The sequence below is a fragment of the Parasteatoda tepidariorum genome, chromosome 3 (assembly GCF_982258835.1).
Source record: "Parasteatoda tepidariorum strain Cologne lab strain chromosome 3, Ptep-v5.0, whole genome shotgun sequence".
Classification (NCBI taxonomy): Eukaryota; Metazoa; Arthropoda; class Arachnida; order Araneae; family Theridiidae; genus Parasteatoda; species Parasteatoda tepidariorum.
Genome location: NC_141757.1, coordinates 99,915,795 through 99,932,670, shown reverse-complemented (window position 1 = coordinate 99,932,670; position 16,876 = coordinate 99,915,795). Strand labels below are relative to the sequence as shown.

Sequence of the window (16,876 nt, the reverse complement as noted above, 5' to 3'; positions counted from 1 at the left end):
AAGACTAAATTAGTGAAATACAATTGAAATAAATCTAAAAAACAAACTATCAATTTTTTTTTCTCCAAAATAACGAAAGGACACTAAAAATATACTGTTAAATGACAGTCAATACAGAAAAGTAAAACAGGATGAAACTTGAAATATTTTAACGGTTATCACAAAAATAAATTATCAAACAAAACAAAATATCACAATTGAAACAACAACAAAATTTTTAGTGAAATAAATCGTGTAAATAATTAAGTTATGGTTATATATTTGAAACATCTTAATGTTAATACTTTTCACCGCATTCTTATAAGAATACTTCTACACAAAAATACAACAAATACACTAAATTGTATTTTTTTTAAATCTGAATTTGAGATTTCTAAACAAGTGTAACTCACTTTGAAATAAAACAAATTTTGTAACTGAACCTTTAACTGACATTAAAAAACTTATAGCATATTTTGTCAAAGTATCACTTAAAGTCATTAGAATGCAATTGAGTGAACCTAATTAGGTCTAATTAAAAATATAATATAGTTTGTATTGCTATAAAGTTGATATTAATTACAAATACACTAATAATGCACACTTTAAAGCAAAAGAACATTTCAGATACCTAAGAAAAAAGTAAATAAAATAATAGGAAAAATCTAAAAAAGAAAAATATAACTTTGTAATAAATGAAATGAAATAATTGGGAAAAGGAAATATAGTAGGTAATCATTATTATTTCACTATATTATTGCAATATAAATGTGTTTTAGAGGACTTTATTCAACTTTTGCCAAGCTTCATTTAATGTTTTGACTTAGGTTTTTCTTTTTTTTTCAAATTTATTTATTTGCATTATTATTAAATATAAGAATAGAATAAAATTTTATTTGTTGAAAACCAAAACCTCTTAACAAACTGGGTCTTAAATTTAAAAATACGTAATTTCATAAGACAATATACACATAAGTATACCAGGTCGATAAGTTCTCATACAGTAATTATATCAAATGTTCGTATAAAACAGAGATTTCATTCAGAGAGATCATTTTTTTTTTAAAAAATATGAAGGATTAAGAAATAAAAATAATAAATTAAAGATTCTATCGCACCATACAATAAAAAAATGGTGCTTGGATTTCAAAATGCGTGTTCAATAATAGTTATGTAAGCTATTTCAATGAGAGAAAAATTTGTGTGAAGTCTATAAAATAGGAAAGATTTTGGTAATCAGTTATTATTACTATCAACAAATGGACCGGAATATCCTGGTTGAGAGGCCATTGGACTCGTGTTTTTAGAACAGGAGTTAGAATCCCGCCGGCTAGAAAAATATTGTGTATTAAATGGTGACTGGTGTACATTAAATCTGTCTGGGTCACAAATTCCGTACGGTTCCCATAACAAACCAATACTTCTTGGGACACAAAATTGGAGTTGGATTGTTCTCTGGTTCAGGACAAAATCACGATCTGTGGATAAATGAATGGATGAATGACTGGGTCCCCCCTGTAAAGCGGACTGTGATGTGTGTGTCTGACTGAAATCTTATTCTGGGCAATAAATGGCCCCATTGAAAAAGAAAAAACGCACCCTCTGCCTTAAATTTTATTAGTTTGACCAAGCAGGATTGCTGGTACAAGCGTCATTAGAAACAACAACAACAAATAATTTCTGTAAAGTGGATTATCCCGATGATCGTCGCAAAAAAGGTTTGTTTTCCTAAGTGAATCCATAAATGCATTAATTACATAATAAAATAAAATGCATATTGATACTATCTTACACATTTCAAACTATTTAAAATAATTTAAAGAAGGCTTGAATTTAAATGGTTGTTGGCATTGGCAATAGAAACAACATCAATTATTATCAACAAGCTGGTGCTCTTTCGCACGCCGAAAATTCTCTGGATCTAAATCAAATGAATTATTTTGGTTGGGATATTACCCTATCAATACTGAATGATGCAAAATGCACAACTTCAGAAATGTTTGGATATACTTTGTACATTAAGCGAGTGTTCAACACTAAACATACCAACACTTTACTACACAATACAGTATACAATAACCGGTCTTTTGACCGGTTAAGGTATGTTTAGTTTTAAGTGAGTATGGAAAGAAATTTCTATGAATGCATGCTGCTTATGCTAGTTATGAGAAAAGACTAAAGGGTATGTAACAAAGAACTAAAAGATGGTACATAAAATAGTTTTTTCCCCGTAAATAATCGTAGTTTTATCACATATTGGAATTTGTTGCTTAAAACTGTATGAGAACTTATACACTTTGCATAATAAAACTTATGTCAAAGTGTTTTATTATTAAAAAGACATTTCTACATTAGATTTTTCATCTGTAGCATGTATTTTATCAATAAACAAAATTGAAAAATGTTTTCGTTATTTATGTTAAAAATGTCTCCCTGAAAAACTAACTTTAAAAACAAAAATTATGTGTGTGCTTCATAATTAGTGAGTTTAGTGATGAGACTAGAATACAAATTACCAATCAATGCAAAATATCACTAAAATGGTAATAATGATAGTTAAAAATAATTACACTGACTAGAACTTTACATGAAATAAACCAGTAGAAATAAAATACTGATTAACAGAAAAACCTGGATACCAAAACTATAGCATTTCTACTTAACCAAATTGCAAGTCAAAACTTAGAGGCTGAGAACTACTAGTCCCCAGCTTGTAAATTTTTGACTTGCAGTTTTGATTTAATACTTATAATAAAACATAAGTACAATAAAATAACAGATAAGAATTTAAATAAATACTTACATAATAAATACTTTGATAAAATACTTATACTATTTTTATTTTATTAAAATAAAAAAGTATTTTACTTTTTCCATACACAGAATCTTTTTACTACAATGCGTATACAGTATTTAATTAATACATAATATACTCTTTTATAAACAATGCAAGAAGCAAGTTAATGATCTCAGTTCGGAAAAATTTTCCTCAAACTTTATAAAGTCCAGACAAGAAGACTTCTCATAAATCCATGCCATTAAGTACAAATCATAATATATCTTTTTTTTTTAATAACAATTGAGAAATCAGGTGAACTTTATAATCCACTAATTTTATTAAACATTCAAAATGGTAAGTAGGAATAATAATAAATCAACAGTTATTAGAAAATTAATATAATTCTAAACAGTTATAATGAATATGAAGGAGTTGACTTAGCATTCAAACTAATGTGAGCAAATTATCATTGCTCATTTTTATATTAAGGGCTTTGATGTTAAATATCATACAAACTAACTAACTAAAGTGACATTTCAAACAATTTATGTCATTTCAAACCATTTATGTTATTATGCATAACAACCAGTTATTATATGCTTCAAACAACTTATCATTTTAACATTAGCATTTATACTTCATTTCAAAAACGAATTACAAGAAATTAATTAATAAACCATTCCTATCTAAAATTAATCACCCTTAAATACAATTCTTTTAGTTTATAAATATCTTCTAATACATTTACAAAACATTTTCTCCTCTGTTTTAAATAGTGTTTTTGTCAATTATAATAATTCACCTTTTAAATTTAATTATTACTCTTTTCATTAAATCTTATTTATAATACAAGTATTTCACACAGTTAAACGCTAATAAGCTACCAACACGTGCATAAAAATTAAGGATATAATTATATTTAGATATTCAACAACTTTTAAAGGAAAAATTATGCTACTCAAGATATCAAACTAAAATAATGGACAGCTAATTACTTTTTACAAAATTCATACATTTCCTATTATGCCTCACTACATTTAAAATTATCTTTTTTAAATTAAGTTTTACAAAAGAAAAGATTTTTTTACCCTATTTCACATAAAATTTCAATATATTGACAAAAAGACATATAGCAAAAAAAGCAAAGACTCAAAATAACTTTTGATTTAATGGTGCACATTTCAAGTACTAACATAAGTAATCCAGTAACCTGTATGACTATTTGACTTTCTTTCTCTTCTTGATAAAGTGAAGTAAGATAAGCTAATTAATTAATCATAATTATCATTAAAAAGTTCATGTGAAACAGCAATATGTAAGTGTACAATTTTGCACTAAATTCTCTTTTAAATGTCCACCTCTTAGGAAAATTTATTTAGACATTAAATTAATTTTCAACGAAAAAAGATCTTAATCAATATGATATAAAAGTTCTTAAGCTTTAAAGTTCACATTTTTTTTCATTTTAATCAGTAACAAAAAAAAAAGTTTGTTAATACAATTTGCATCACATGAAATTACTTCAGAGGATCGTGATTTTTTGTGACTAATGAGTGCAGCAGTTTCAATCAAATTTAAGTTCACTCCATATTTTCAATGTGCTGCATATTAGAGGGAATTATGCACTCAAGTATATTTCATGATTTATGGTAAATTTTATTTACAGCATGAAAATCTAACTAATAGATCAAAAGTTATTATGAATGTACGCTTTTTTGTCACATTTACATTAGACATAAAATACTTATACATTAAAGATATTTTTGACATTTGAAATTAATAAATTAAAAAAAGTAATTAAGGTTAAAATTTGATATGTTCATGCTGAATTATTATAGCATACATCACAGATGCAAATAAAAAAATATGTAGTACTAAAAATACTGATGAAAGCATTATGAGCTTGCATGCATTTCTTTCTTCTTTTTTTTCAACTAATTTGTTGTTGGAAGACATAGCAGCTTTGTTTCGAAGGCCCCATGGCTAAGAGAGTAAATTCAAGGTTCACCAGTTTGACAACATAATAAAGAAAAGAGCTAAAAAATAATAAAAAAAGGCCTAAAATAGAAAAAACAACATTAAATAAAACTCAATGCAAGGAATTAAATATAGATTTTACACAAATTCAATCTGAAATTTTCATGTGAATAATCTACAAAAACTTAAATTGCAAAAACAAACAAAATTGAAAACAAAATTGAATGCATGTAAAAAATTTTTGCACCACAAATTTAAAAAATAAACACTATGTTTAGCCCAAATTTACTTGGCAGTGTTGTAGAAACAAGAGCGTGTTATTCCGAGGAATTATTGTATTGCTTTGGAAAACATTTATTATGATGGGATATTGTATGTAAAACTTAAAAATCATTAATGTTTTTATTAATACAAATTCCTACTTACTATGACTAAAAGAAAGCACTGGTTTTTACTGAAGAGGAGATGCTTTATGAGGAATAAGACCTTTACTATATCCAGTTAAAACTTCGTGATAAAATGCATGCACTGAAAGAAAAGTCTAAATCAATGTATAAAAAGAGACAAATGACAGCAAATGAAAACATTTCATACAAATAGGACGAAAAAATAAATGCTATACTTCTCTCGCATTGATTTTAAAAAAAATATTGAATTAATGATATAATACTTTTTTAAATTATCTAAATTATCATTGGAATATATTCTACTTTTGTAATGAGCTTATTGTAAAAGTAAATAGTTAAATATACCATAATACAGTCAAACTCAACATCAGGAATTTGAACGGAGGTGCTAAAAATTTAGTCGCATCAAAAATTCAAGATATCAAAAATCGAATTTTTTTTTGTTGCTGCAATTCAGTCATATTAGAAACTGTGCTAAAGTTTTAAAACTTTTATGACATGTATTTACTTCTTTATTTCAAAAAATTTCAATATTTTTGCTTTTTCATGATCTTCATTTTCTAACATGCTTCTCTTAATATTCTGATTCTTCCCAAATCACTCCAGCTTGGGACATTATTGTCCATAGTAACTATTTCCTCATTAATATTAGCTTCTTTTGAATTCATAAAATTAGCAGCTCTTTCTTATTTTATGCAATATTTTTAACACTTTCATCACGGCAATGACATGCCTTTTTTCTGAGCTTTGACTTCAACAACATCACTAAAATTGAAACAAAAAGCAAATTCCTTTAAAATTTGTTTAGTTTACTTTAAAAAAATAATAATCAATTGCAATCAATAACCATATTCACTAATGCAACAATAGAGCACAGAGAATATTCATGGAAGACAAGTTATCTTGTCCGTCGCAATGAAAGAGTTAAACATACACACATCTTTCCTGTCATTCTTAAGGAATAATTAATTTTTTTTTTTTAAATATGATTTTTTTTTTTCTCAAGAAAATTTCTAAAAAATTATTCCTAAATTCATTTAAGAAAAAGTTTTAAAGATTGGAAGTTAAAAAAAAATTTTATAATTTCTTCGGAAATTAGAAAACATATGTTGGCGATCAAAAATATCTGAAATCCAGAATCAACAAGAAACTATTTAGCTAAAAATAGTTTTATCAACTGACAACATAGCATATGGGTAGAGAATTCAGATTTTTTTTTGTAACATCGTAAAGGTCATCTTATTGAAGTTTGTGATATTGAAAACATCCATAATTGTATTAATTGCATAATTCGAACAATTTAAAACACTAAAAGAACACAAAATATTAAAATATCTATTTTAAAAAAATTAACAAAATACATTTTATGCTACTTTTAAACATTTTAAATAACTGAACTTTCATTGAAATGTAAAAAAATATCAAAAAATGCTTACAGATAGATCTGTTGGGCTCATTCAAAATTTCCAAGCCACCAAATGCAAATTTATCGAAGCTTTCATGTTGCCATAAAGCATATACTGTAAAAAGAAGATATTCATGTATTTGGAATGAATATACACATTTTAAATATGCTTATTCATAATTTATTATTCAAAACTATTGCAATAATAATGAATGAAAATGTTAAACATTCGTAGCAGCTTTAATTAAATACTTAGTTACACAACATAAATTTAAAATTAAGGTAAATATAAATAGTTAAAAGAAATAAAAGTTACTAGGAGGCTTCGCCCCCTGCTCGCTGGAGCTCGCCAACCCCCGGAACTGCTTTTAGCAGTTCTTTTCGGATTGCTTCGCAATCCGATGCTCGCTTTGCTCGCTCATTGGATACGTTCTTAACGTCTAGCTTTTGTATACTTTTTTTAACACTGAAGTTCCGAAAACTTTTCATTGTAGAAAATTCTAAACCTGCACATTTCAATATTAATTTGAAATTGCAAACAGTTCACATATTTTTCTTAATCACACTATTCTAAATTTCAGTTGTTGAGAAAAGTAACTGTTGTAAGTTTTGTTTTAAAGTCTTTCCCACCAGAGGGCTAAAACCATGTGTTTTAAAACAATATGAAATAGTACTGAACACCGGATGTAAAGCATCAGCTTCGATGAAGATAATTTTGTGAGAAATTTTTTAATAATTCGATGAGAATTCACCCGATTAGACATATGATGCTCGCTACATGCTCTTGCGCACCAAAGCCTATCAATTAAAACGTATTAGCGTTTTATATAATATACATTAGCCATATGATGCTCACTACATGCTCTTACGCGCCGAAGCCCATCAATTAAAAATGAAAACTGTTGCCAACGCGAGAAAAGAGATATCATCGGTTTTATTGATACATACGTACGTATTAGCGTTTTATATAATATAGATGTTTAGGCTAGAACAAATAATGCAGGGTAAAATACAAATAGTTAGCTGTAAGTCGCTGCAATTCTGTAAAAAGCATCATCACGCTGAAAACAGTGATAAAACATAGAATTTCTTAACTTGAGCCAGAATGATCCTATTAGTTTATAGTAAAAAAAGTGTGTGTCTTTAATTTTTAAATTTGTACAATTTTTTTTACATAAAAAATCAATCTTACCAGTATTATGAGGTCCAAAAATTGAAGTAAAGCAACCAACTAAAACAGAATTGGCATTTTTTAACTTAAGAGAACTGAGTTCCATTGCGGCTTTTAGTCTGCCATCCCAAATATCAGTGTGGCTATTCATATGAAATATCTGTAATTCATATAGCCCTGTAATAAAAATGCATATCGCTATAGAAAAACATTTAGAAGATACATTTAAAAAGCCAAATAAGGCAAACTGAAAAGTTTTTAATTCAGAAACAAAAGCCATCTTCAGAAAATGTTTACTCGCTAGAACCGGTTCTAGGAGGCAATTACTTGAAATTAAACAACATAATGCTTTTGTGTTGACTATTTTCTGTTTTTAATGGTATAGATATGCATCCCACAAAGCACTCTGTAACAGGAAATACAGTAACCCTCCATAATGAATATCTTAAAGAGAGGTCCGAAAAGAAACAACTTTTAAAAAGATGTCTAGCTAAACAGTACTGGAAGATCTCTTTGCTGTAAAATATGTAGCTAAGGCACACCACATGGAAGTGGATCTATAATCCCTTCATTAATTCAATTTAAAAAGGAAAACACCATAGATTGATCTTTTAATTAATCAATATTAAAAGCATTTTTTCAAATGACTAAAACTAAGCTAGTTTGGAAGAGAAAAAAGGGGTCTTTTGAAAACCATTAAATAAACATGTTTGACACATAAAAAAAAACCATTTATATTGAATTAAATTTTTAAAAAAAATTTAATAAATTATCAAATAAAAAGTCATTATTCATAGAAATTCTATAAATGACAAAACATGCTATATATACATAATAACACTATATTGTAGGTTTATTTTTTCTTTTCAATGAAACAACAATTTGTCCAGAGCTGATGCAACAAAGCATTTTTTGATAAGCGATATTGATAGTCAGAAAAAAAGACTTAAGTTAATGATTTAAATTTGAACTAGAAACTCACATTCAACAGAAAAGAATAAAAACCAGCAGGGTTTTGCAGTATCTTCAAAATCATGGACAGTTTAATAACCAAGGAACAAACTCTAACAGTGTTTTAAAATCTCTAAAGTGTAACAAAGAGAAGGTGATTTTAAAAAAACTATCTGCAACTAGAGAAAGGAAAAATAACAGGTTTCATCCATGTATTAGAGGTTGGAAATGTAAATAATAACACTGAAAAAGGCAAGATTGAAGATTATGAATATTTATAAAAGATTTAATGCCATATATGTTTACAAGTATCTGTGATTGTTTTTATACTTACCTCTGTTAGTTGTAACTTATTAAATTAATTCTAAGTTTAAAGGCAGTGCTTAACTGAGACTTATCCTGCATGCAAGATAATAAATCTCCATCCCAAAGTACTGCAGAGCCAAAACCAGTAATGGATTGATTAAATCATTTTAATGTATATGTTGACTTTGATGGGTAATGAATTAAACAAATAAATAAAAACCATGTTTCAATTTAATAACTTTCAGTATGGAATACTTTACAGATATAAAATTTTTTATAAAAAGAAAATAGCTAAGCGCATACAAAAAAATTAAAAGTTTTGGAAAATAAATTTAATTAAAAAACAATTAAAACAAACCATTTTTGCTCGGCAAAGTAATTAAACTCCATGGTAGCAACATCATTGTAGCATTTGTCTGAGATATATACATAGGAGCAACTTGACTGATGTAATTTGTTTGCCATTCTTTATCATTCGCTAACGCTTTTCTAACTTTCGCTCGATGCTCATGATTATCTAAAATTTGCAATGAACAAAAGTAAATTAGCAGTTAAAAAACTAAAATATAAACTTATATGTTATGGACTCATAATATGTATTTACTAAATTGCAAAGTAAATCCTTATGAATAATGAATAGGAAATGATGGCCAAAGGGAAATAGGGAAATGAAAGCCAAGAAAAATGGTAAATAATTAGCATATAAAATAACTCAAAATTTTCTTCCCAACCTAGATGCTCTAATATAAATGAGTTTTTTTCTTAAATCCTTTTCACATCAAATCTTTTACAACATTGTAAATTAAAGTACTGGGGTTCTTAATTGACATTGGTGCATAAAAGTGCCTTTTTCTGTTGCAACTTGAAAGACAAAAATCGCAGTTGTACATGAAAACAATCTCGTAGATATGTTGGAGCTTTCCAGGTTAAAATTTAACTATTCCTTTATGTGAATAACATAAAAAACTGTATAAAAACAAACTTTATTTACTGCTGAGTTATGTAAAAACAACAGAACTTTGTTTATTTCATGTGCACATTACAATTAAAAAAATAATTTTGAGACCTCTTGTATTGTACACTTGGACATAATTCAAACTTTTTTACACTATATTTATGACTTATTTAACTAAAAGAAGTATGTAAAAAAAAGTTTTGCAACAACAGCCATTAAACAATGGAAAATTGCTTGTATATAGTGTTTACTTGGATTTCAATAAAGCACTATTAGGATAGTTTCAGTTATAACTAGAACATAAATTAAGAGATATTATCACTTCCCCTAATGCTTAAGATGTGACTAGAAATTAAGATAAAGTATAAATTGTTTTACAAAACTTCTTAGGAAAAACATTTAAAAAAAACTGCAATACGTAAGTGTTTACATATAATAACAGCTTTTCAGATCATAAAATCTTAATTTTGCATTTAACTATTTTTTTTTTTTAATTTTAATTTTCTATCTTTAGAATAACATAATTACACAAATAAGTGACATGCACTTAAATATTTTTAATTTGTTAAACTATTTTACTACTTCTGAAATAAAGACAGAAAACATAATTATATTTCATGAGCTGCATGATTATTGTACATTTATAAAGTCAACATAATTTAGTGAGATACAGACATGTGATTGCTGAATGAAGAAATAATTGGAATTTTCTTTTTCACTGTAAAGATTTTTTTAAACTTTAGTACATGGTTTAGTCGGTTGGTTGGCATCGTATCCTCTATTGAATCATATCTCATGGTGTGCTTGAATAGTCTTTGCTATTTCTATGGCACTAAATGAATATTAATCTTCTTCTGTAGGATAGTTTAAGAGGTGAAGGCCTGAGGCGACTGCAGGGCAGTTAAAAACACAATATAGGTGTGAGTTTAACATTAAGACAGTTGCCACAGTTTTGAGTACATGATTTAGTACTCTTGCACATAGAAGATATTTAAAAGACTGTCAAATTTTAAGCACAAAAGTAACATTCACAAAATTTAAAGAGGGAAAGAAATTTTTTTATCTAATAATAAGATTGAAACACAAATTTACAATGGCATTGCGTGCGTTGAAAAGTGATTACTGAATACGCAATTAGAGATTCTCAGGTCCTAATATCATATTAAAAATTAATTCTATCTAATTGTAGCCAAATTTAAAAAAGGGGGGCATTGAGTTCACATTGATTAACTAATTATTTTGTTATGAATTGGAATTTTCCACAAAATTGCTACTCGTTAAAATATAAGTTTAAAAAACATTAAAAAAAATTACAATAATTTCTAGTGAAAAATCTTTTAAATGTTCACCATTTCGGAGTTACTTTTAACACTACCAATAACTTTTGTCTTACACATAACTTTAGTGTTTGCATCCGTAGTTCATTAATTCTTTCCAAAGCCATGCAGGAATTTTTTTCTCGAAGTTTATCCGATGTTGCGCTTTCTCTAACAAATTTATGTTTAAAAAAAAATCATTATTATGCGTGGTTGAGAGCTTGAGAGGGTGCTAGTAAGAGTGGAATAAATACCTCGTTTGAGTATTGCAAAAATTAATTATAAATTAATTTCATATAAAATTCTGAGAAAATTTTGTTGGGATATCAGAATTTCTAAACATTCTTTACAAAATACTCAGAATAGAAGATATAACAAACTAAATTTGTTGAAAAAGTATTAATGAAAAAACTGTATCGCAAAAGAATTTTTATAATACTTATGTAGAATCTAAATTATAATAATTATATTTTTGAAGACAAAAATTAAACTTTTCAAGATCTGAGACACATCAGAATAAATATAAAAAAAGTATTCCCACAACAGTCCATTTGTGAGCCAGGGGGTTAAGGAGAATAAGGCTTCCTAATTTCATGACCAACGGCATGATTGTAGCAATGTGGTCAGTACTGCACACAGGCAGCCTTTACTTCCCAGACAAGTTGGTACCCATCGATCTGAAGGTGGGTGAACTTCAAGCTGCCACTGGGGATAAGAATAAATAGATCTGAACAAAAAAAATCATAAATTGTTCAAACAATTAAATAATTTATTTATCCTTTAACAATTACATACAGTGTGCAAAATGAAAAAAAATGCCAAATAACTTCTGATTTAATGATCACATTTTCACATGATCTAATGATCAGATTTCAAGATTCAATCGTAATAGCATAGAAGCTTTAGCTTAAATAGGCTAATTAATTATTGCCGGCATAAGTTAGGAAATCGGAAAAGAAATCTTCTTTTCCTGAATAAACAAACCCCTTTTTCAAAAGATTTGTGTTCTTAACCTTTAAAAATATGGGGGGGGGGGGGAGTAGCTGCAATCTGAGATCTCGAAAGCTTTCTGAATAAATGAAAAAGTTATGCACATAATTATTAAATTCCTTTATCAAAGATAATTCCATGCAAAAAAAAATTCTTAAGAATTATTTATTGTCATTAATTTATTATTTAAAAATTTTGAATAGTGAGATATAATTTTTTTTCGATAATTTTGAATAGTGAGATGTAAAAATATAATTTCAAATAACAAAATACAAAACTTAACAAAGGTGGTCGAAATACAAGATTTTTAAAATTTGATAACTCAGAAACTATTTGACAGATTTCATTCAAAATTTGATCATTAGATCAAAAGTTTTTCAGTGTGCTTATTCTGTGCACTGTACATATAATGCAGAGTGAAAAGTAAATTAAAAATTTAATGTCTCACCATATTCCCAAACATGAATAACTTCATTTAATGCTCCCAATTCAGAACTCCAAAATCCAAAAAGCTTTGAATGTTTAATACGAAGATAAAAATTTTCTTCCGTAAATTTTATATAATCTCTGTAATATTTTGGACGAACTTTGTAGGTCCTAATTTCATATATTTTCTGTGACTCTTTCTGATTTAAATAGAGTTTATCCTCGGCTTCTCTTGAGGAAGAGTTCAATGGAGGAATGCAAAGTGTTCTTTGAAGGTTATAACCATATTTTAGACCAAAATTCTTCCAATAAGGGAGTAATATCTGGAAAAATACAAAGTAAAGATAATTCAAGATTATATAATATGAAATACAATTTAAATTGTCTATCTTGAATATCAAGGGAAATTTAAATAAAAAAACTCAAGACAAAGAGATTTTTAATTATAGAGGTATTAAATAAAATCCTTTTAAAAAAGTGTTACTAGTTTTTCTTGCAACAAAATAACATTAACATAACACAATAAAATGACATTTTTGTCACGAAAATAATCTTCAACCTTTATAACCAAAAATTAGTGTTTCAATGATCCTTCGCACCCAACCAATTAGCCTTGTAAGGCTATCACGAAATGCAAATCCATCATTAAAATTTTTCTGATACTTAGAAAAAGTTGTTAAGATATAAATCTCCTCCTCTGACTTTTTCGTAGTCACTTTAGGTACATTGAAGTGCGCGTTGGTCCTAATACTTGATCCCTTGTTTTTTGGGTTGGGTTCCAAATCTCAATGCCTTGAAGTTGAACATTGAGATAGCTATAAAGCAATAAATGGGTTAGTTTTTTAACCCTTAATATAAAATTAAATCTCTGCACCTGCTAAGGTCTCGCATGTTACACATCAAGGATACAGAAAATTCTCAGATCCTAATTTTTTTCCCAGAGCATAATATTTTAGTTTAAAATTTTTCCAAAATTCTAATTTTTTTAAGTTACAATAGCTTTTTCAAAATATTTTTAGGAAGTCTGTAAGTGATTAAAAAATTTTGATAATAAATTTTTCTTTAATAAAGAAATAAAATAAATTATTTTTCACAATTCTTGAATAAACTAGCATCTGTGTTAAAAATAGAACACAAAATACATTGAAATAGCAATAATTCATGGAGTTAAATTTAAGTCCCACTCATAAACTTCAAGAATTCAAACTAATAAAAAAAATTTGAGATATAGAGATATTTGCGTAATAGTTCACATATCAGAAAGTATTGATTTACTTTTGAAGTTTGTAAAATATTTTTTCACAAATATTCATTCATCTGAATTTAAATATAAATAATCTACACCCTTGTAAAGATATTGCTATTTCTTGCAAAGTCAGGTAATTTTTCTGTCACTTGTGTTATTGAAGAAGGAATATCTTTGAGCAATGATTTCTGTAATATCAAGACAATTTCTATAGTTTTTAATTTTGTAACTTCCACCAAAATTCAAGATACAAATGTTTTAAATGAAATTTGCTCAAGATAAACATGAAATACACTGATTTCAGATTTTAAATGTATTCATTTTCAGAAATTTTGAGATAAACAGGCTTTTGAGATAAACATATAAGATAGTTTAGATCCAAAAATTTATGACTCAAGGAAGAAAATTTAAATTAAATATAAAAGTAGAATGAAGAAAAAAGGAGAATTACTGAATACCTTCAATCAAAATTGGATATTAACTTTAAACTGAATATTAATCAACAAACATATAAATTTTAACTTGTGTGGATAGTACTTATAAAGACTTTTAATAAGAACAATAATAGTAAATATTTTAAATATTTGATGACTGTTTGACTGACACATATAGTTGATCTGAACTACATGAATAAAAAAGAGAAACAGTAATTTCAAGAGAAAAACAATTGAATAAAAAAATTTTATTTTGCAACAATTTCTTTTTTTGAATATATATATATATATATATATATATATATATATATATATATATATATATATATATATATATATATACAGTCAATTCGCTATAACTCGAAGTACGATAACTCGAATATTACTATAACTCGATTTTTTTATGAGGGCCCGACCCTTTTATCTTCAATTTCATGTTAATTATTCTCGATTACTCGAATTTTACTCCCTTTAACTCGATTTTTTTGGATCTTTTGAAGCAAGAAAAAAAAACCTAGGAGCTGATATCTTGCCCCTTCCTTTGCAACAAACACACAAAATGTCTTTCGCACTCTTCATGGAGAAGCTAAAGCTGTCCCTCTTGAAGTATGTGAACAGTGGTTAAATGAAACGTTACCAAATTTACTTCAAGGATACAGTTAAAACGATGCTTTCAATATTGATGAAATGGGTTTATTTTTTAAATGTCTTTCAAATAAGACTATGATGTTTAAGGATAAAAACTACTCAGGGGGTAAAATGAGCAAGAAACATTTGACTGTCCTAGTTGAAGGAAATGCGTCTCGGACAAAGAAATTGCCCTTACTTGTTATCGGAAAATACCGAAATCCCCGATGTTTCAAGAATGTAAATTACAAGTCTAACAAAAGCAGTCCTTTGGATTACAAGTCTAACAAAAAGTTTTGGATGACATCAGTTTTATTTGAAGACTATGTAAGAAAATTGGATCAGAAATTCTTCGCTAAAAAAAGAAAAGTGATACTCTTTATGTATAAATGCACAGCGCATAGTGATCTACCTAATTTGAAAGCAGTAAACTTGCAGTTTCTCCCGTCAAACACAACAGCAAAGTTGCAGCCGATAGACCAGGGTATCATAAAGTGCTTAAACAGTCTTATCGTAAATGGCTTGCCAGAAAAATGATCTTAAATATTGTAAGCATTTGGAAGATTTGTAATTGATAAGCATTAATTAAATAATCCGATAATATTTTGGAAGTCCAAACCGAAACTAACGGTAAGTCGAACTTCCGATATGTCGAAGTTTTTCGTCAGTCCCATCAGATTCGAGTTATCGCGAATTCACTGTATATATATATATATATATATATATATATATATATATATATATATATATATATATATATATATATATATATATATATATGGATAATCTCTTAAGGTACAAAACTGGCATAATTAGTAGAATTCAACCATATGGGCACAAGCCTCAAATTATCTAGCAAGTTTTATTAAAAATCACCTTCAAAAAACAAAGAAAGTAGCAGAAGGGGTCAAACTCTAAGGATAAAAGTAGCCTTAATGCAAGCCATTATGCATTTTTTATAATTTACTACAAGTGGCTCTAAGACATATTTACAATTGCAGTAGTCATGAACAGGAAGTAATAAGAGAGTTTTCTTGCAGATATTTAACTTTAAATTGCTTATTTCACACATACTTATCTTATTTATAAGACAACTATTAATAGTGCAATTTCGATATCAGATTATACTGGGACAAAAAGCTTTAATTTGTAAGCAAAAAAGAATGATTCAATATACTTATAATATCGATATGATAAAACCTGGCTCTCACATTTCATTCTTTTACATTTGAATCTCTAAAAAGCTTTAAAGCATATGTTTGCTTCTTTTTTACAGATTTTTACATTTTCCAGTATACCTTATTTTCCCCTTCATATCATTCTCCTTTTATGAAAAGAGCTAAGAAATGAATTAGAGGGTTAAAAATTATACAAGAAAATTAATGTTATTCATGACATTTTCCGAAAATACTCTTTTCATAAGTTTAAAATGAATTACATAATATCTTTTTACAATACATACAAATTAATACTAACAAAGTTTTACTTAAAACACATACGCAATGGCTTTCTCATATAAGACTCACACTAAGTGATTTTTCACAAGAAAATCCTCATTGTCTAACCGGCTAGATTAGCTAACATTCGTAATAAAATTTTAAAAATTAAAATTTAGAAAAGAAATTTTTAAAATAATTGTACCTGAAAGGTTTTAGCACATAAGCCAGCCATAACAAAATAGTGGTAACTTTATTTAAACAGTTATATTTTGTAAATAAAAGTATTATGGTATTAAATATTTTTCAGAAAAAATTATGTCATCTTGAAAGAGCTAGGTCAATTGTTTCTGTTTTTTAATGCCAAGGTGAGTATTTTTTTCGTACTACAAACTTTTTCAAATTTGAGTTTTCGCTTACATAGCATTATAAATGCTCAGCGGCTCTCCTTAATTCTTGCATTATGGAAGA

At 27.3% G+C, this 16,876-nt stretch overlaps 1 protein-coding gene across 1 annotated transcript; it reads right to left on the bottom strand.

The window, feature by feature from the left end:
• Positions 1–2,900: 2,900 nt before the first annotated feature.
• On the bottom strand, positions 2,901–16,856 carry LOC107454652 (protein NipSnap homolog 3A). The gene is made up of 7 exons (XM_016071909.4): positions 16,611–16,856; positions 12,685–12,985; positions 9,334–9,492; positions 7,740–7,895; positions 6,579–6,662; positions 5,162–5,263; positions 2,901–4,816 (listed from the first exon to the last, which is right to left on the bottom strand). The coding sequence occupies exons 1-6, from the start codon at positions 16,638–16,640 to the stop codon at positions 5,187–5,189; spliced, it is 807 nt and encodes a 268-aa protein (XP_015927395.1). The 5' UTR covers positions 16,641–16,856; the 3' UTR covers positions 2,901–4,816; positions 5,162–5,186.
• Positions 16,857–16,876: the final 20 nt, after the last annotated feature.